Source organism: Archocentrus centrarchus, chromosome 12, assembly GCF_007364275.1.
Source record: "Archocentrus centrarchus isolate MPI-CPG fArcCen1 chromosome 12, fArcCen1, whole genome shotgun sequence".
Classification (NCBI taxonomy): domain Eukaryota; kingdom Metazoa; phylum Chordata; class Actinopteri; order Cichliformes; family Cichlidae; genus Archocentrus; species Archocentrus centrarchus.
Genome location: NC_044357.1, coordinates 26,006,894 through 26,028,420, shown reverse-complemented (window position 1 = coordinate 26,028,420; position 21,527 = coordinate 26,006,894). Strand labels below are relative to the sequence as shown.

The following is a 21,527-nucleotide window of genomic DNA, read 5'->3' as shown; positions in this document are numbered from 1 at the left end:
ATCAGAGTCAGGCTGACTGCAGACCAGAGTGACTGCAGGTGGAAAGTTACAAGGAGTCCTTGGCTGGCTTGCTGCTAGGACAGCCTGACTCTCTCTCTCCCTCCCTGCACACACAAGTTCAAGGACCACCAACACAGTGGGAAATCACAAAACATCTGCACAGAACCATCTAACTTTAACAGAATCGCTACAATATGAAAGTAACTTTGACAAAAACTGACTGCAGCTTCTACCATGTGACAGAAATGTTCGTTATGACTCAAAATTAATTGATATCATTCATAAGAGATGATGTTTGAGATATGCTTGGCAGATTATAGGTTTGCAAGTCATTTACAACAATATAAATACCAGCAATAATTTTTTGGCAAACACCTTCACATTAAAATTCAAATCAGTTTATTGCACCCTATGAATTCTAGGTATATCTGTAGGTAATAGGTATATCTGTTAATTACAGGGTGTACCCTGCCTCTCACCCAATGACAGCCAGGATAGGCTCCAGCCCTCCTGAAAAGGAAAAGCGGAAGAGAATGGATGGATGGATGGATGGAGTTTTATTAGTGCAACAATTCAATTTTTTAATAGATAGGAAAGCGTATATTTGATACCAAAATCTACAGAATTTTTCAGTTTGAATTCACTTTAATAACTTTAATAAGAACTGAAACACATGAAACACTCAGGGGCTGTTCATAACCGCTGTTGAAGGATTTTATTTTTATTTCCAAAGCCACACTTCAAACAAAGGAGAAAAAGATTGAAAACAAAAATATAAAATGACTAGAATTATAACACGTATGTTTTCAAATGCAATGAGGCCAGTGGCAGGTTTTCCTAATATAATGGTGTCAATTTTAAATACAAAGGATTCTGAAACAGGGTCCTACCAATTGGAAGGTTCAGTGGTTCGATCCCTGGCTGCTTCAACCCACGTGTTGAAGTATCTTTGGGCAAAATACTGAATTCCAATTTGCTCCTGATGCAACCATCAAAGTGTGAGTGTGAACATTAGGTTAATATAGAAAAAAGCACTTGTATGAGTGTGTGTGAATGTGTGAGTGTGGTTTGTAGTAAGAAAGAGCTTCAAGTGCTTGAACTGAGTAGAAAAGCACTTTATAAGGATCAGCCAGTTAACCATTTAGCTTCCCACTGAGTCTTTAATGTTTCCACTCTAGCTGTTTATATTTCCACAGTGATGATCATTTCTTAAACAGTTTGCCAAACATATCTTGTAGAGCTGCTCTGGTTCTTTCATCCACTCTGCTTCTCATCTCCTCCAGCTTCTGGACCTTCTCTCTGTCTCCTTCCTCCTTCATCTTCTCAATCAGGAACTCCAGGTGGACAATAGTGGACGCTGAATCAGCTTTCAGGGCGATCTGCTCCAGTTTGATAACATGTTGGTAGGACTCATCCAGGAACTGTTTCTTCTCTGCTCTCAGTTGGTTCATTTCCTCTGCAAGATGTTCCAAAAGACTCGACTTGTTCTCACATTCTGATTTATTCTTCTCAAACTTCTCTTTCATTTCTTCCACAGTCTTCTCAACTCTCCTTGTCTTGGACACATAGATCCACTTTTCTTTCACATGATCTGCTGGAGGACACTTCCCAGTACAGACACTGCAGTGACCATCTTTGATAACCTGACAGTGTTCTGGATACCAGGCCTTTGTGCATCCAGGATAGTGACAGTTCTCCTCACAGACTTTACAGCAGACAGCTCCTTGATAAAAAAACAACCCCCACATCCCACCATCAATGGGCTGTTTACCATTAAAGACCTCATCAACTTCTACAGTGAACTTCTCATTGTTCTTCATCTCTTCTTCGTGTTTCTTCAAAGCATCTTGAATCTGTCTGATTTCTGTCTGTTTCCCTTCAGCCAGCTCGACTCTCTCTGTCAGGTTTTGGATGCAGGCTTTCAGTCTGATTCGTTCATTCAACACTTCAGCTGTCTTCTTCAGTTTTTGAGATTCAGATCTTTTCAGAAAGTTTGTGAACTGACCCATTCCTCTCTCTGATACTCTCCATGCTGCCTCCAAAACAGATTCATTTTCCTCTGTTCTCTCTGTGTTCTGTTGGTTATCAAACAGGAAGTGAACAGGCTCGTTCTTCTCATTTTTGGCACATTTGATGTTTGCAGCTTCGAGAGCTTTGAGAGCATTTTCAGGTGTTTTTCCATCTGAGTGTGTGATGAGAGCTACGATGATTTTCTCCATGTTGATTCCAAACAGAGACATCACTGAATCAAAGATGTACCTTAGTCGATCACTCAGTCGATTACCTGCTGCAATCATCACCAGACCCACTGCATGGACTTCATAAACTCCTTCCTCTGATTGAAACAAGTCCCTCAGTCTTTGACTGATGATGTCATCATGTTTAGTTTCTCTGGTGCTTCCAAATCCAGGAGTATCGATGATGGTCAGAGAGTAGGGCAGAATTCTATCTTCAAAATCAAAGATCTCATACACAATTACATCTGATGTCAGACTGTCTGTCTGATTCTCTATTGGTGCTCTCTTCTCCTCTACGATCTGAAACCAGACTCCATCCTCCCACTTCACTCCCATGGTGTAGTTGAACAGAGCGTTGATCAGAGTAGACTTTCCTGCTCCTGTTTCACCCACAAGTAAGATGGTTTTATTTGTCCTGTTCAGATTTTTTTCACCAACAGTCATCCTTGTCAGAGTTTCAAACTCCTCTTTCTTTGGTCTCAGCTGGTAGACAACAGGATGTCCTGATGACTTCAGAGTACTTTTAGAGATGATGTTCTTGTATCTGGATGTGATGTTTCTGTAGAAAAGTGAAAAACAGTTCAACAAGTTTAAACATTACGTGCATCATTCTAGGATCAAAATATATTTTTGGTATCTATGTTTTATATATAAAGTAAGACCAAATCTTCTGACTGCTGACAGATTGAAGGGAAAACATGAAACTGTGAAGTCTACAGTCAGAAGATCCTGTGGTCCTGCAGATTTTCAGCTTAGTTTGATCACCTGGAGCTGTGATGACTGCGGGTTCCTGGGACTGTCTAATTACACTTTGACAGGAAGTATGATCACTTCATCTTTCCTAACAAGCTGCATCCCACAGGCTTTTAAGGTGCCTGAATTAAACCGTTATATAAAAAGCCTTTACTGTACTTTATCTGGGTGTTTTAGCCAATTACAATCAGATTTCCAGCTTTCCCTTTTACTTAAACAATAGTTATCATTTGGAAAGGAATAGCCGAGGAGTTAAAGCCTTCCTACACATTAAACAAATATGTAGGACCGCTTTTTTGTATTTGCGCAATTTTTCTAAAATTAGAAACATCCTTTCTCAGAGTGATGCTGAAAAGCTCATTCATGCATTTATTACTTCTAGGCTGGACTATTGTAATTCATTATTATCAGGCTGTCCTAAAAGCTCCCTGAAAAGCCTTCAGCTGATCCAAAATGCTGCAGCTAGAGTACTGACAGGGACTAGAAAGAGAGAGCAGATTTCTCCCATATTGGCTTCTCTTCATTGGCTCCCTGTTAAATCTAGAATAGAATTTAAAATCCTTCTCCTCACCTACAAGGTCTTGAATAATCAGGCCCCATCTTATCTCAAAGACCTCATAGTCCCATATCACCCCAACAGAGCACTTCGCTCTCAGCCTGCTGGCTTACTTGTGGTTCCTCGGATACTTAAGAGTAGAATGGGAGGCAGAGCCTTCAGCTTTCAGGTCCCTCTTCTGTGGAACCAGCTCCCAGCTTGGATTCAGGAGACAGACACCCTCTCTATTTTTAAGATTAGGCTTAAAACTTTCCTTTATGATCAAGCTTATAGTTAGGGCTGGATCTTTGATTTCTAGCTTCCTAAAGCTGTTTGCATTGGCAGAGAAGACCTGGCAAGTTTTTCATGGCCATAACCCACATTGTCAACTCTGCTGCTCAAACCACAAATGCATGTTCCTTATAAATGTGGCTCGATTTAAAGGGGAATCAACAGGATTTCCAGCACTATAAGATTTATTGCCAAGAAGCATCGTTAGAACAGCATGTTAAGTTACATTAGTGCACATCAGTTTATTTACAGCATATATTGGCACTTTGAAATTACTGAGAGAGCATTTTATTTATTTACCTTCCTCATCTCCTCTGTTCTCTTCACATCTATTGAAGTGCATACAGATTGATAACATTCAACACCACCCCGTCAATCTTCCAGCTTCAAACTCATGATCTTGCCTCTCTTCACAGCCACTTCTATATATTCTTCCTTCAAGATTACCTGCTTCATTTCTATCTGCACCACAGTAGAACAGTTTGATTCCACTTCCAATGCTTTCTGCTTCCTTACATTTGGTAATAACAACTTTGTGCCCAAACAGGGACTTGAACCCTGGACCCTCAGGTTAAAACTGTACTGGCTGAGCCATCCAGCCTCTACAGCACTACTGCATTATGACTTTTTAAGGCCCATTTACATGAGAACGATCCAGTGGACACTGCCATTTTCCATTTCCGTTCAGCTCACTTCACATGGAAATGAAAGTGATGTAGTTCCCATTGCCAGGCCACAAGCTGGCAGTCTGGGGTTGGGAGTCACAGTCAGAGTGCACATGACAAATAAAGTATTTTTGTAAAAACAGCAAACTTTAGATGAAACCTGCTCATTCATACTGTCATGTAACAGCTGTGTGGCAGGCAGGTAGAAGGACCCCAATGCAGGATACGCCAGGCAGAGATTAGACTTAGAATCCACTTTATTTACAGGAGCAGAACAAAAATAAACTCAACTAGATTTCCAGGAAACCGGGTAAACAAACAGGGAGCACACAGCGAGAAAACAATGACAAAGACGAAGATGACGACACAACAACAAGCAGAGAAAACACTTAAATACACAGGAGGGCTGATTAGGGATGTGGAAACAGGTGTGTGAACACAGGTGACGAGACCAGGGGAAGCAAAACTGAACACAACAGACAGGAACCAGACAACACCGGGAAACACAAGGAACTAGAAATCAAACTAAACCCCACAATCAACAGAAACCCAGAACAGAACAGACAGAAATAAGGCGAACAGGACCCCGGACCCAATGGTGAGGACTTCACAGAGATGACAAAGACATAAGTAAACATAAGTAAATATAATGTAATGATGTACTCACGTTGCCCCAGTGTGTCCTGGTGCAACGAGCTTCTCATGTCGAGATGATTCCTCTTCAGTCTCTGATGATGAAACAGAATAAATTAACCTCAAACGGCTCCATTAATCTGAGATTACTGTTATTCTGTATATTAAAATCACATATGAACCTTATTTAGCTTTGGGTTCTTTGTTTGGATGATTTGATGTTTTTGTTCTTTTCTGTATTTTTTTTTAACTATAAAAACCTTTGACTATTGTTTTAGTGGTTCTTTGGTCCACGGTGATTTTTTCATGACTCCTCTGTCTCTGCTCTTTTTTCTGATCAAGGTGTAAATGTTACATTTTTACAGTCTGCATTTGAGTCTCATTGCTGATGCAAATCGTGCCAGCTGTTATGAGCTGTTGTTTGGAGGATCGGTGGGTTCAGGCAGCAGCAGGTGAGTTTCTGATGATGAATATATTTTTGGAATCAGGCTTCCTTTTAGAGTCATATAGTGTAATTATGGTCTAATTTCCTGGGGGTCGAATTCCCTAGTTGGAAATCATAAAAATGTTATTCCCATCACTGCTCAGCCACAGTATTAAATTCAATTTTTTTTTTTGACCCACTGATTTCTGTAATTTGTGTTTTTACTAGAATTGTGTCAAAATTTAAGGAAATTCTAAAATGTTCAAGTCTGTAGATGTCCTTTAATTTTGACCTCAGTGCACTTTCGTGTGTCTCTACTCACCTGCACTGCTCGTTGATGAAGGATAAATGAACTCTTTGCTCTCTTTGTGTTTTGGATGTGAGGTCATTTTCATCAAAGTGGATCCAAACTGGACGTGTTCAGGTTTTCTCTGCAGACTCAGTCTTTGGTCCGAAGGAGCTGCAGGAATTTTGCAGTCTGCTGTCACAGCAACAACTGATCAGATTATTCTGTCTGAGGGAAAAATCATCAGAAACATCATTACTGCCTTAAATGTGGCTTTTTTGCAGCATGCTCTCTGCAGTGAGCTGCAGAAGATCTTTTACTTCCTGTTCTTTTGCCCTCCTTTGTGGCTGTCTGCTCTCGTTTCATTGTGCTCATGTGTTTCCTGCTTCATCTCATTATTTAAATCAGGGCTCTTCAACTCCAGCCCTTGAGGGCCCCTGTCCTGCAGGTTTTAGATGTGTCGCTGCTTCAACACATCTGAGTCAAACATAGAAGTCATCAGCAGGACTCTGGAGAACTTGACTGCATACTGAGGAGGTAATTCAGCCATTTGAATCAGGCGTGTTGGATTAGGGACACATCTAAAACCTGCAGGACACCGGCCCTCGAGGCCTGGAGTTGAAGAGCCCTGGTTTAAACAGTCCTGTGTTCCTACAGACTCCACATTTCTTTGTCGGATCGTTTGTTGTGTTTCCTGTTTTACTTCCCTGTGTGACCTTCTCTGCTCCACCTCTCATTATAAAAAAAACTACATTATCTCAATATAATCTCTGGATATCTTCATCTATCCATTTCCTCTGACAATGAAGAGAAGCCAATATGGGAGAAAGCTGCTCTCTCTTTCTAGTCCCTGTCAGTACTCTAGCTGCAGCATTTTGGATCAGCTGAAGGCTCAACTGCCATGTGGTAGATCATACAGTACATCATTTCCTAGGATAATTATGAAATAACTTGTGCGGAAGTTCTGTTTCTTTGCACTTTATATGCAACAATCTTTCACAATAAAGTCTTCATTGGTAAAAAAGTATTTCATTTTATGTATGACTAATTGCTTTATTGATTACCCCTTTATAAAAAAACACAACATAACATGTGAGTCAGGTGACTCGGACCATGTTGGTCATGGTCCTGAAAAGCCAGGGGGGGGGCTTATTTTCATTTGTGAAAGGTGCCAACCCTGGTTACTGCTAAAGGAGGCCGAGGAGTAACTAAACATGTGACACCCAGAAAGTGCAGAACAGACAGGAGAAGAAGCCATGCTGGTAGTGAGTCGGCTAAGAGCTAAGCTACTAGCTGCGCTAAGCTACTAGCTGCGCTAAGCTACTAGCTGTGCTAAGCTAGCGCATTTCTAAAAACAAATAAAGTAAATAATGTGAATACAGGTGATTCAGCAAAGAGTGTGCTCTAGATAAAGGAGGTGAAGATTACACCGAAATATGTTGTTATCCAGACAGATTGAGCTATACAGATTTAACAGCTAACAGACAGCAAAACACGACTGCTCCCGAACAGGAACAGGAAGTGATAGAATACCGCAGTGAGAGCCAACACCGAGCGACAGCGCCACCAAGAGGGCCCTGCTGGTTCTGATGGAGGTTTCTTCCTGTTAAAAGGGAGTTTTTCCTTCCCACTGTCACCAAGTGCTGCTCATAGGGGGTCGTTTTGACTGTTGGGTTTTCTCTGTATTATTGTGGGGTCTTTACCCACAATACAAAGCGCCTTGAGGTGACCGTTTTTTGTGATTTGGTGCTATATAAATAAAATTGAATTGAAATGAATTGATTTTTTAGAACATGATGCATTACTGAAAATTAAGCATAATAATAATTGTTTAAAACTAGCTTTAGCCTTAAACTGACACTAATACTGTTGCATATAACACTGTGCCAGAATAAATACTTTTACTTTAGATACTGTATATACAATTTGCCAGTATTACAGTTTTATGTGTAGATAATTATGGCAGTAATAACATTTTGCAGCAAGAGGCTTTCACAGTGACATAGTAATAAATAATGACTTTAATTTGGTCCTGTTTGTGTTGTTAGAGAGTAAAGGAAGTATTCTGCCTCCCACCTGTGACCCCATTAAAGATGTTTTTGTCACTTCCTGTTCACAATGAGCTGCATCCATCTCGACTCAGCGCTGTTTATGTGTAACGGTTCTGATTTCAGGAAACTCCGACTTCATTTCATATCAGGCTGATTAATAATCTTTACTTTTTAAACTTCAGAGTATTTTTGCTGCAGTTTTTCAGAGGCTAAAGTAAATGATCTTGCTTCAAAAATAAGTAAATAGATGTTAAAAAGTTTCACTTTCACTTTCCCACCAACTACAGAGTTTATCTGTGGGTCAGAGTCACCCTTGTTTTAGTGCTGTTTATCCTTCCAGCCTCTCTCCTACCTGCTGCAAACACTGACATCATGAGCTGATTCTCACCTGTTGGTCTGCAGACGATGAGAGCTGAGCAGCTCTGAGGATCCGCGCTTCAAAAATGTCTGCCTCGTCTCAGCTCAACCGTTTTTCTTTTCTTTCTTTGTCATTGAATCATTCAGATAACAGAAGTGAACACATGGGGGCGCTGCAGCACAGAAAGTAACAGAACCAATGCAATCAGCACAATAAAAAAAGAAAATTGACACGTTTAATCACCACCTGATCGTGGTGGAGGTGATCCGAGCTCTATGAAATGATTTGGACCTGATAAATAGAAAGCCTCAGTCAGTCAGTGAAGTGTATTTATACCACACTTTTCACAAAGTTACAAAGATCTGTACAACAATATAAGTAAAAAAAAAATAGTAATAATCAAAATATTATAGAAAATGAAAACACAGTGAATAGCAACACAAAATGGAAACAGAACTGAAAAGAAAAAAGAGATGCTGGAAACATTAATTAAACTAAACAGCAGAAGGCTGATTAAAATAGAGAGTTTTCAGCTGCTTTTAAAGGAGTCCACAGACTTTAAGGCACTTCAAGGTTTGTAGGTTGTCTCTGGGCTACTTTACCCTCCTGGCTGGCTCGTCATGTTTATGAACATGAACTATGGCTGCTGAACGGCCTGCTCAGGGCACCCCAGTTCAGCAGGTGAATTTTCTACTGCCACAGCTGGTACAAGGAGGCAAACAACATGAAAACAGAAAAATGAGCAGGACCTCAGCCTGCATAAACTGAATAATTTTAGGGGGGGTGTACTTTTTGATCACCAGCTGTGTCCTGTGCGACACACTGTTCAAAGTCATCATTCCACAGGCTGAAATCCCCTCTCCATCCCTGGTTTTCAGTCTTGTACAAGGAACAGCTAATACATTTTGAACCTGTGAATGAAGATGTGAGCAGCAACGTGTTTAACAAGAAGTTAAGATAGAGGGTCTGAGCTTGTCCACTTAGTGCTCTGTATGTATGAGAATTAAAATCAGCTGGGAGCCAATGTAAAGATTGGAGTAAAGTGAGGTCACTCTGCAAAAGCTTAAACATTAAATTAATAGACTGGTTCATATTTTTTGGTGTTCTACTGTACTTGAGCAATAAAAGTGCTCAACGGCTCAATGGATGAGCAGGCGACCACGTATGCCGGGGGATCAGATGGCGCAGGTTTGCATCCCAACCTATCGCCATTGACTGTGTCTTCCCCCATCTCTCTCCTCCTTTCCTGTCTCTCTTCACTGCTGACTAACTAAAAAAGCCAAAAATGTTTTTGTAATTACCTTACAGGGTACATCACTGTAAAATAACCGTACTTATTATAAAGCGTTACCCTGATTTCTCTCTGACTCTCTCTCTGGAGTCGTCCCTCCACCATGACTCTGACTATTCCTCAGCCTTGTTCTGCTTCCACACTGCCGCCCACTCTGTGTTTTTCACCAGAGGTGGTGTGAAGCAGCAGCCCTTGTTCAGTCACAGGACAGGTATCATCTTCTATGCTGAGGCAGAAGCAGAGCACTGTTGGGAGCCGAGGAGATACCCTGTCCATCACATGGATGTGTTGTCTGATTATTTGACAGTTTCTGCCCTCGTTCAGGTTTGTTTCTTTCTTTCCGTGTTTAATGTGGCTTTGAACAGAGTTACGTGTCCCTGTGTAAAGTACAGATATATTGTCAGTATATTCTTGGTGTACTCAGGCTAAGTCTGACAGAACGAATACAGAAACTTTCACTGTGTGTGATGGAGCGCCATCTTATGGCACATTTTAGAATGCATGTTTGCATTCATGGTGATGTGCCTCCCTAATATTATTCTAATATTTGAGGCCAGTTATGTTTTCTGTTCCTTTTTGCACAATCCACACTGTCATGCACCGTCAATAAACTTCATGCCTTGCTTGTCAAACCGTGGATGTAACCCTCTCCTGACTGAGGATTACTGCAGTCACACAATCCAGTGTTAAACTGACACACACTGCTCTGTAGTGCCTTAATGTTAGTTGACTTTAGGCTATTTCCCATTTTATTTTCAAAGGTTTCGCTTGTGTCTTAATTGTTCTTCCTCGTTCGTTGTGTTCCTGCTCCCAGCGTTGTCTCATCACTTAAACAGTCTTCTGTGTGCGTACAGTCTTTGACTCTGTCAGATTGTTTGTTTCCTGTTTTGCATTCCTCTGTGGTCCTCTGCTTACCACCTCTCATTACAGAAACATACTAACATAATAATCTCTGAACATCTTCATTCATCCATTTCCCTAAGCACTCGGCAGACCCAGGACACGCTGGAGAGATAATGTGTCTCTCGGCTGGTCTGGGAACCCCTCGGGGTCCCCCTGGTTGCTGCCCCATTACCCAGCCCTGGATAAGCAGAAGAAAATGGATGGATGGATGAATATAAAAAAAGTTTACGCTCAACAAACATGGTAGTCGGTGGCTCAGAGTTTGAGCAGGCAACCACACACATATGCCGCGTAGCGGTGCGGGCGGCGCAGGCTCGAGTCCTGGCCTATCGCCATTTCCTGTGTGTCTTCCCTGTAACTCTCCTCCCAATTTCCTGTCGCTCTCCAGTGGCTGCTGTGGCCAAAATAAAACATGCTAGTCTTTGTGCTTTGACTTACCTGTAAACTCTGCAGGTACCAGACGCTGGTATTGTCCATCCATCCATCCATTTTCTTCCGCTTATCCGGGGCCGGGTCGCGGGGGCAGAAGCCTAAGCAGAGAAGCCCAGGCTTCCCTCTCCCCAGCCACCTCCTCCAGCTCATCCGGAGGGACCCCAAGGCGTTCCCAGGCCAGCCGAGATACATAATCTCTCCAGCGTGTCCTGGGTCTACCACGGGGCCTCTTCCCGGTGGGACATGCCCGGAACACCTCACCCAGGAGGCGGCCAGGAGGCATCCTAATCAGATGCCCGAGCCACCTCAACTGGCTCCTTTCGATGTGGAGGAGCAGCGGCTCTACTCTGAGCCCCTCCCGGATGGCCGCACTCCTCACCTTATCTCTAAGGGAAAGGCCAGCCACCCTTCGAAGGAAACTCATTTCTGCCGCTTGTATTCGCGATCTTATTCTTTCGGTCACTACCCAAAGCTCGTGACCATAGGTGAGGGTAGGAACGTAGATCGACCGGTAAATCGAGAGCTTCGCTTTTACGCTAAGCTCCCTCTTCACCACGACGGACCGGTGCAGCGTCCGCATCACTGCAGAAGCAGCCCCGATCCGCCTGTCGATCTCCCGTTCCCTTCTCCCATCACTCGTGAACAAGACCCCGAGATACTTAAACTCCTCCACTTGAGGCAAGAACTCGTTCCTGAGCCGGAGATGGCACTCCACCCTTTTCCGGCTGAGGACCATGGCCTCAGACTTAGAGGTGCTGATTCTCATGCCAGCCGCTTCACACTCGGCTGCGAACCGTTCCACTGCGAGCTGGAGGCCCCCCCCTGATGAAGCCAACAGAACCGCATCATCTGCAAAAAGCAGAGATGAGACTCTGAGGCCACCAAGGAAGAAGCCTTCCGCCACCTGGCTACGCCTAGAAATTCTGTCCATAAAAATTATGAACAGAATCGGTGACAAAGGGCAGCCCTGACGGAGTCCAACACCCACAGGAAACAAATCCGACTTATTACCGGCTATACGGACCAAGCTCTCACTGTGGTTGTACAAGGACTGAATGGCCCGCAACAATGGGCCAGACACCCCATACTCCCGCAGAACCTCCCAAAGAACACCCCGAGGAACACGGTCGAATGCCTTCTCCAAGTCCACAAAGCACATGTAGACTGGTTGGGCAAACTCCCACGCACACTCGAATATCCTTGAGAGGATAAAGAGCTGGTCCAGCGTTCCACGACCAGGACGAAAACCGCATTGTTCCTCCTGAATCCGAGGTTCGACTAACGGACGCACCCTCCTTTCCAGCACCCTGGCATAGACCTTACCGGGGAGGCTGAGTAGTGTGATACCCCGAAAGTTGGAGCACACCCTCCGGTCTCCCTTCTTAAAGATTCCTCCGTGAATCGCCACCTTATCGTGGTGGAGGGGTTTGTGTGTCCCAGTGATCCCAGGAGCTATGTTGTCTGGGGGCTTGTCCCCCTGGTAGGGTCTCCCATGGCAAACTGGTCCTGGGTGAGGGTCCAGACAAAGAGCGGTTCAGAAGACCCTTATGAGTGAAAAAACAAGGGAACAGTTTACCCTGCCCGGGATAGGGTTACCGGGGCCCCACCCTGGAACCAGGCCTGGGGAGGGAGCTCGAGGGAGAGCGTCTGGTGGCCAGGCATTAGCCCGTGGTGCTTGGCCGGGCGCAGCCCGAAGAGGTTACATGGGCCCGCCCTCCTGCAGGCCCACCACCCGCAGGAGGTGTCGTAGGGGTCGGGTGCAGTGTGTGTCGGGCGGTGGCCGAGGGCGGAGGCCCTGGCGGACCGATCCCCGGCTATCGAAACTGGCTATTGGGACATGGAATGTCACCTCTCTGGTGGGGAAGGAGCCTGAGCTAGTGCGTGAGGTTGAGAGATACCAGCTAGATATAGTTGGGCTCACCTCAACGCATGGCCTGGGCTCTGGAACCAGTCTCCTGGAGAAGGGCTGGACTCTGTTCCAGTCTGGAGTTGCCCTCGGTGAGAGGCGGCGAGCTGGGGTGGGTATTCTTGTATCCCCCCCGGCTTGCTGCCTGTACATCGGAGTTTTCACCGGTGGACGAGAGGGTAGTTTCCCTGCGCCTTCGGGCTGGGGAACGGGTCCTGACTGTTGTTTGCGCTTATGTGCCGAATGACAGTTCAGGGTACCCACCGTTTTTGGAGTTGCTGGGTGGGGTGCTGGAGAGTGCTCCATCTGGTGACTCCATAGTCTTGCTGGGAGACTTCAACGCTCACGTGGGCAATGACAGTGAGACCTGGAGGGGCGTGATTGGGAGGAACGGCCTGCCCGATCTGAACTCGAATGGTGTTTTGTTATTGGACTTCTGTGCAAACCACAGTTTGTCCATAACAAACACCGTGTTCGAACACAAGGATGTCCATAAGTGCACATGGCACCAGGACACCCTAGGTCGCAGGTCGATGATCGATTTTGTAATCGTATCATCAGATCTGCGGCCATATGTTCTGGACACTCGGGTGAAGAGAGGAGCTGAGCTGTCAACTGATCACCACCTGGTGGTGAGTTGGATCAGGTGGCGGGGGAAGATGCTGGACAGACCTGGCACACCTAAACGTATTGTGAGGGTGCGCTGGGAACGCCTGGCAGAAGCCCCAGTCCGGGAGATCTTCAACTCCCACCTCCGGCAGAACTTCGACAGCATTCCGAGGGAGGCTGAGGACATTGAGTCCGAATGGACCATGTTCCGCACCTCCATTGTTGAGGCTGCTGCTCAGAGCTGTGGCTGCAAGGTGGTTGGTGCCTGTCGTGGTGGTAACCCCCGAACCAGATGGTGGTCACCGGAGGTGAAGGGAGCCATCAAGCTGAAGAAAGAGTCTTATCGGGCTTGGTTAGCCTGTGGGACTCCGGAGGCAGCTGACAGGTATCGACAGGCCAAGCAGAATGCAGCTCGGGTAGTGGCCAAAGCAAAAACTCGAGTGTGGGAGGAGTTCGGTGAGGCTATGGAAAAAGACTTTCGGACGGCATCGAAGCGATTCTGGCAAACCGTCAGGCGACTCAGGAGGGGAAAGCAGTGCTTCACTCACACTGTTTATAGTGCGGGGGGGGGTGCTGCTGACTTCAACTGAGGCTATAGTCGGACGGTAGAAGGAATACTTCGAGGACCTTCTGAATCCCACTGACACGCCTTCTGTAGTGGAAGCAGAGTCTGGGGATGAGGGGGATGACTTGACCATCACTGGGGGTGAGGTCACTGAGGTAGTTAAACAACTCCTTGGTGGCAGAGCCCCTGGGGTGGACGAGATTCGCCCTGAGTTCCTGAAGGCTCTGGATGTTGTAGGACTGTCTTGGTTGACACGCCTCTGCAACATCGCGTGGAGATCTGGGGCAGTGCCATTGGATTGGCAGACCGGGGTGGTGGTCCCCATCTTTAAGAAGGGAGACCGGAGGGTGTGCTCCAACGCTGGTATTGTGATTTTATGAAATGATTGTTCAGCAGAGTTCTTTTTGTGAACTGATTTAACAGTTGTATTGTGATTTATTGTCCTGCTGTCACACATTGTCCTGGCTCTACTTGACACTGGTGTGTGAGGTAGAACACACACACACACACACACACACACACACGGACAGTGACAGGCACTTGTTTCCTTTCCTATGTGATCCAGTTTGGGAATTTTTCAGATTCCTGACCTTCTGTTTTCAGATGTATAAAAAGGATTTATCTAAATTTAAACTTAAATTAGTTACTAATTTTGGGATGTTTCCCATTTGTTTGGTAATGTTTACTATAATCTTTGTTCTTTACACATCTTTTAATTTTGTTTTTGTTTCTTTGAGGATTTCATCTTTATTTACTGCACCGGCTCATTTGTTCACACACACACTCACATGAATTAGAGGAGCCAGGAGCTCAAACACACCGCTTAATCCACCGCTCAGCTCAAAGCATTCAGAGGCCTCAATCATTCATACTTTTTAGTTGCAACTTTTACTAACTGCAGTGAACCCTCGTTATTACGCCCTTCACCTCTCGCAGCCTCGCTGTTTCACGGACGTTTTAGTGCAGTTGTTTATGCTTTTTTTTTTTTTAACAGTGTATGAACGCGCATTGTGTTCTGCGATGTATATCATGGTATACATCAACGTATACCATGAGAGTTAATCCAAACAATTAATACTTTCCAATTCTTATCAGGGTTATAATAGTTTTGGATTTTACATTATAGTTTAGTTTCAGTTAGTTTCAGTATTAGTTTTAGTATTTTCATACCTGATCAGGTGCAAGATTCAAGGCACAAAAGTGACTATTGTGTAATGAAAACTTGACAAAAGATACCGTTTAAATAAATATATTCAACAACCAACTGTTCACAAGACATGCTAAATTTGTGTAATATTAAGGACACTCATGAACATCAACAGGGAGAAACAAAGAAAAACATGAACTCCCAAACTCAATAAATTCTACAATAAACTCCACAATAAAGTTCAGCATCAGTGCAGTAGATTAACAACACCTACATGTGGTGTTTGACAAAAACAAACTCTTTGAAGGAGTCAAAGCTCAAATCCAGCTGCATCCTGATGTTCTCACCACCTGAAGCTGCTTCTGTTTTGGAGCTAGCTTGGTTAGATGCTGCTAATTAAACTTGCAGGGTCTTTGTACACAACCTACAGAAGTGTCCGACCTCATGTCCACATTTATGCTTGTGTAGCTGGATTGTGTGTGTTAATTACCTTGTGGTCGTGTGCAGGGGTTTTATATGTGGCACAGGCTGGGACTTCTTTTTTGGTCCTCGCTCTTTGTGCTCAGTTTTTTGGCTGCAAACATATTTGTCCCTGTTTTTTTTCACTTTCTTCATTCCTTCACGTCCATCCTGATAGTTTCAACAGTCTCCTACCAGGAATTTGCTGACAGTTGTGAGTCCTTATACTGATGCTTTGATTATTATTCCTGATTGTTATTCTCTCACTGATAAAGTAGCCGGAAACGCACAAGGACTAAACAGTTTGAGGTGGACTTTGATGTTGCTGGTTTTTCCTGACTGAGAAGTGTTCCGCACATTTTTCATCATCCACAACAAGACTTTCGATTCTATCTGTGCTCTTGTACTCAAAGAACCTCCATACGGGACTCTGCCGCTTTCTCGGCAGACCGCAGCCATTACTGTGCGGTGAGCGCACGCACATGCGCACTCACACAGTTGTCCTGTGGCGCTCCCAGCTTCAACACGGAGAGCGGAAAAAAATTATTTCATATCAATCCACAAGGCTTAAAAAAAACAAAAAAAAAACAAGAAAATGAAAGTCAGTTTATCGATTATTTCAGTTAGTTTTAGTTAGTTTTGTAAACTCACAATTCAGTTTTAATTAGTTATCGTTTTTTCCTTTTAATTATAGTTTTTATTTATTTCAGTTAACGACAATGTTTTTTCAATTTCAGTTTTCGTTATTTCGTTCATTTTCGTTAACTACAATAACCCTGATTCTTATTTTATCTTTACCTTAGTCTATGCAACAATAATGTCAATATTTTAAATGTCTGAGCAGCTATGAGCCAAAGCCAACGTGCTCGTCTGTCCAGAAAATGACGATTAAACTGACAACACTCAATACTTTTTGCAGCAAAACATCAATATTTTAAATGTGTCGCATGGTATAATGCCAATTTTCACACTACCGTTCTTCATGCTGTGGACATCAGGAGTTCTTTCTAATTGATAGAAATGTTTCACTTCACAGTTTTAATAAATAAATGTAATCAATAGCCTAGTGCTATAGTGCTGTTTTGCATTTCCAGTATCTCTCACAGCTCTTTTCATTCATTTCAACTCTTATCACTTTGCATACTTTGTTTCTCTTAACCACTATTTTTAATTCTTAATGTTTACTGTTCTTCTCATGCTTCAATATTTCCAAGTTTTAAACACTTTATTTAACAGATTCTCTAAAATTTATTCTCTCCCCTTACCTCCTCCTCATTCACCAAAAATAATAATAATTTAACACCCAATTCAGCAGACTTTGGTTATGTAAACAACCGGCTCCTGCTTATGCACTTTGCTGACGCTTCACTGTGAGTGTTTGAGGAGTTAAAGCCTTGAGGTGAGTCGTGGAGGAAATATTCCCCTTCATCCTCTCATGCCAATCATCCCCCTTTACAAATCACGTCACCGTTTGTTAACGTGTTATTTTATTTTTGAAGGAAGAACTCTGAAACAATTTAATTATAAAATTAAGACATTTAATATATTAAAGAAGCAGAAGATATAACACATGCACATGTGGGACTCAGAGGAAGATGCAGGCCTGTGTGCTCCATCTCCCTCCCCTCTGTTCCTCTCTAACCTGAACATCTTTATGCTGCCACTATCTGCACGTAAACAGAGTCTGTGTGCTGCAGGTTGGCCTCCATCATTTGTCCAGCGCTGGTTTTTCATTTTATTCTTTGGCTAAAAAATGCAACCCCAACAGACTTAAAACTAGAGACTGAGACCACGAACTCATCAGGAAAATGTTCACTGATGATCAGCTGAGCAGTAGGCTCATTTTCTCATAGACTTCTCTACAATAGGACTTCAGTCGCCTCCTGCTGGTCATTAGAAGGAATGCAGGTTTAAGGCGTGGTTTCATTTTCAGACCCAAAATGTGTGCATGTTCATATACAGTCTTGTGGTTAAAGTCAGATCCTTGACTGAGCTGACGATCGCTTCTGTTTCTGCTCTCAAATTTATCGGGATGTCCGATGAGCTGCTGGGACGTCCTCCTCTTCTCCACGAGCTCCTTCTTCAGCCGGCCCTCCTTCAGCTGCACAAACACTGAGTTTACGGTCCACCAGCTCAATGTGCTCCCGCCTGCGTGACTTTCGCCCCCTGCTGACCTGAAGAGGAATGAGGGCACACAGATTAGACTCACTGCATCTCTCTTCAGTTCAATAACCAGACAGAGGGCCCCACTGTGAGCTGCACAGATGTGTTCAGTACCTTACAGTAGAAATACAAGACAACGTTCTCCAACAGCAGAATCAGCGGCAGGAGGACCACTCTGATGATAAGACCTGTGGGATCTGATCAGAAACATTCACAGCCATCATCAGTCTAACAGCTCTCATTAAACACAGACTGCAGCAACCTCGAAATGGCTCCAAATGACCTGTTTAATTCAGCTACTCTTCAGCTGGGTGTGACACCCTGTCAGTTCTGGGCTGCCTCCTCATTGGAGAGGTTGTGAAGGGAACAGGTTGCAGCTGTGCTGGCTGATTGGCCTCTGATACTTAAACTTATACTTTTATTAGGTCTCATGTTTCTGTTGGACACACCACACCCTAACACCACATGAAAAACACTAGAGCTGCCGGTTGAGCGATGTAGGGAATGGCAGCATAGGTCGTAGCTCCCGCCAGTCGAGGACAATTAACCCTCCTCCCTTAACGAATTACAAACCAAATTCAAATTGATGCTACAGGGATGAGTGGGGGAACCCGTCAGAAAAGCCGAAAAAATCTGAAAACGCAGGAAAAGAAGCAAGGATTCGTAATGGAGGCAAGCGGTGAAGCAAGGGGTAATGGCGGCGAGGCACTAGCCAAAGACGACATCCCATAGCTATACAAGTACTTGACTGACATCAGTAAAGAAATCCGCGAACTTAAAGAGGAGATGAAGAATGACATAACGGCCCTCGACGCGAGTTTTAAACAAGAGTTTGCCCATTTTAAGGAAGACGTCAACAACAGACTGAAGGAAAATAGTGACGAACTAAAGGACCAGAGGAAAAGTCTTAACGAGGCGCAAACACGCATCGAGGAGCTTGAGACGTTCAACATGGAAGCTAAGGGCGCACTGCTGTCGGCCCTGAGAGAGCAGAAAAAGCTAAAGGAAAAGCTGACAGACCTCGAAGGAAGGTCCAGGAGGAACAACGTGCGGATATTCGGGATCCCGGAAGGCTCGGAAGGGGACTCGGTCACCCACTTTGTTGAGGAGTTATTGCACAGAGAGCTATCTCTACCCGAGGGGACTGAACTGCTGATTCAACGAGCGCACTGAGCGGCAGCAAGGAGACCCGGTCCCGGTGAGACTCCGAGGTCCATAATTATAAACTTTCTCCGGTTTGATACGAAAGAGATGGTATTAAAGAAAGCCTGGGAAAAGCGGATTAAACTTGACAACACACCCCTGTTCTTTGACAACGATTACGCGGCCGAGGTGGTACAGAAACGCAGAGCCTATGCGGAGATTAAAAAGACTCTCAAGGCTAAAGGCATCCGGTTCCAAACGCCCCTGACCAGTATCAGAATCCACTGGACCGACGGACCTCGGTTCTACAGCAGCACACAAGAGGCCGCGAAAGAGATGCGGAAAAGGGGAATGGATGTACAGGTGAAGGAAGCGGACGAGGGGCGCGGGATGGAGGAGTGGATACAGGTGGCATCACAGTGGCAATGTGTCGGGGAACCACGGGCGCAAGGAGGATTAACACAACGCGCGAGAGGGAAGCTGCAGGAGTTTCGGAGAGTCGAGGATGGAGTAAATAATTAATGAAAAGCGGACAGGCAGACGGGAATAAGGCTTCAACTTAAAATGAGTATAAATCACGGTCTAAATGTATAATAAGAAATGTAGAGGAACAGACCATAGTAGACTAATGCTGAATTTTATATTCATTTATACATGTTAGTTTATATTTACAGAGGAGGGCTTAGGGGTAGTCTACTTTAATGGTAAATACCAGGGGACGGGGGAAGAGACTGGGACACGGGAATACCCCAGGAGGCAATATTCGTTTATTCATTTCCTTATGGTTAAACACACAGTCTGATTACTTGGCTAAGGCTTACCTCGCACAAAAAGGCTTTTCATATGTTTATTCAGACTGGTGGAGGTAGAATGTAGAATAATTTGGACACTACTAGAAGGCAAAGGGGCCTATACGTAGGACCTCTACCTACCTCTAGTGAGGGGCCCCACCACTATTGGGGGACCTTCCCCTCCCCCACCAGCAGGGATATGGGCACGATTAAAGAAGCCCAATGTTATCGGAAACAAAGTTCTGGTGTTAAAGTTCATATTGTTCTACGAGTTACAGGTGTCAGTGGGAAAGAAAGAGAAAGTCTAAAGAAAAGAAGAAATGCAATATAGTCAACTTAAATTGGTGTCTTTGAATGTGAATGGGTTGAATGACCCAATTAAAAGGGGGAAGGTCATAGCAAAACTAAAAAAAGAAAGATCACAGATTAGTTTCCTACAAGAAACACATTTGTCAGATCAGGAGCATGAGAAATATAAAAAATTGGGATTTAAAAATACACACTATAGCTCTTATAGAAATGGGAAGAAAAGGGGAGTAATGATTTTAATATCAAATGCAATAAAATTTGAGACCTTAAAGGAAATGAAGGATAAAGAGGGAAGATACATACTGATTAAAGGGAAAATAGATAATCAGATAGTTACACTCGTCAATGTCTACGCAGCCCCGGATAGTGCTAAGAGTTTTTTCAAGAGCTTTTTCGAATTTGTTGTTCAAGAAATAGAAGGGATACTGATATGTGGAGGGGATTTTAACATTACGCTGAACCAAGACTTGGACACAACTAGTGCAAAGAAAAGCAGCAAAACCCATGTGACTCGATACTTAAATACTGTATTATTAGAACTGGGAATTATCGATGTCTGGAGAGAACTACATCCATTTGAAAGGGATTTCACATTCTACTCGGCTCCTCACTCAGTCTATACTAGAATAGATTATTTCCTCATGAATACAGCAGACAGATTTAGGATAGAAGAGTGCAGGATCGGAGTAACTGACTTATCGGATCTTTGCACTCTCCACTTGACATTAAATATGAACAGTAGGAAAAGGAATACAGCATGGAAAGCAGTTATGAGGGGAAAACTAATATCTCGAACAGCATACAATAAGAAAGTTAGGCTTAATTTATATCGGAAGAAGATTGAAGAACTTAAACAATGGGAGCAACAACATAAGGCCTCAAAAGACGTAGGTTTAATTCAACGAATTAAGGAAGTGAGGACAGAAGTGAATGAGATACTTAGGGACAAAGTGGAAATAAAATCTAGACTTCTCAAGCAGACCTATTACGAAACAGGCCCCAAAGCTACAAAATTACTAGCTAGGCGAATAAGGAAACAACAACACATGAACACAATTCATAAAATCAGAGACCCCACAACTAACTCACTAGAATTTGAACCAGGAAAAATAGAAAAAGCATTCGAAAAGTACTATAGGAAGCTATATACGCAACCGGTTTCGGCAGATGAAGAACAAATAAGATATTTTTTGGGTTCGCTAGATTTACCAACAATAGGAGTGAAACAGAACGAAAGTATAAGTTCGTGTATCACAGAAAAGGAATTGGAAGATGCCATTAATAAGTTAAAATCAAATAAAGCCCCAGGAAGTGACGGATTCCCAGCCGAATGGTATAAAATGTTTAAAAAAGAATTAGGACCAATGTTACTAGCAGCATTCAATGAAACCATAAAAAAAGGCAAGACTCCCCACTCTTGGAGAGAAGCAATAATCACAGTCCTTCCCAAGGAGGGGAAGGATAAAGAACTCTGCCAAAATTATAGGCCAATATCAATATTAAATTGTGATTATAAGATATATACAACCATTCTAGCTAAGATACTTGAAATACTTATGACAGAATTAATTAATGA

General features: G+C 43.6%; 2 protein-coding genes across 4 annotated transcripts in view; both read right to left on the bottom strand.

Annotated features, from left to right (window-relative positions):
* Positions 1-690: 690 nt before the first annotated feature.
* Positions 691-8,371, bottom strand: LOC115789597 (uncharacterized). The gene is made up of 4 exons (XM_030743076.1): positions 8,264-8,371; positions 5,861-6,052; positions 5,149-5,209; positions 691-2,796 (listed from the first exon to the last, which is right to left on the bottom strand). The coding sequence occupies exons 2-4, from the start codon at positions 5,931-5,933 to the stop codon at positions 1,203-1,205; spliced, it is 1,728 nt and encodes a 575-aa protein (XP_030598936.1). The 5' UTR covers positions 5,934-6,052; positions 8,264-8,371; the 3' UTR covers positions 691-1,202.
* Positions 8,372-17,160: 8,789 nt separating this feature from the next.
* LOC115789142 (scavenger receptor cysteine-rich type 1 protein M130-like) overlaps positions 17,161-21,527 on the bottom strand; it is a 59,531-nt gene continuing 55,164 nt past the window's right edge. For all 3 annotated transcript variants that reach the window (XM_030742383.1, XM_030742384.1, XM_030742386.1), the window contains 2 exons: positions 17,823-17,905; positions 17,161-17,719 (listed from right to left, as the gene is read on the bottom strand). In XM_030742383.1, the coding sequence (XP_030598243.1) occupies positions 17,570-17,719; positions 17,823-17,905 (233 nt within the window). In that variant the 3' untranslated portion in view covers positions 17,161-17,569. The remainder of the gene's footprint in view (positions 17,720-17,822; positions 17,906-21,527) is intronic.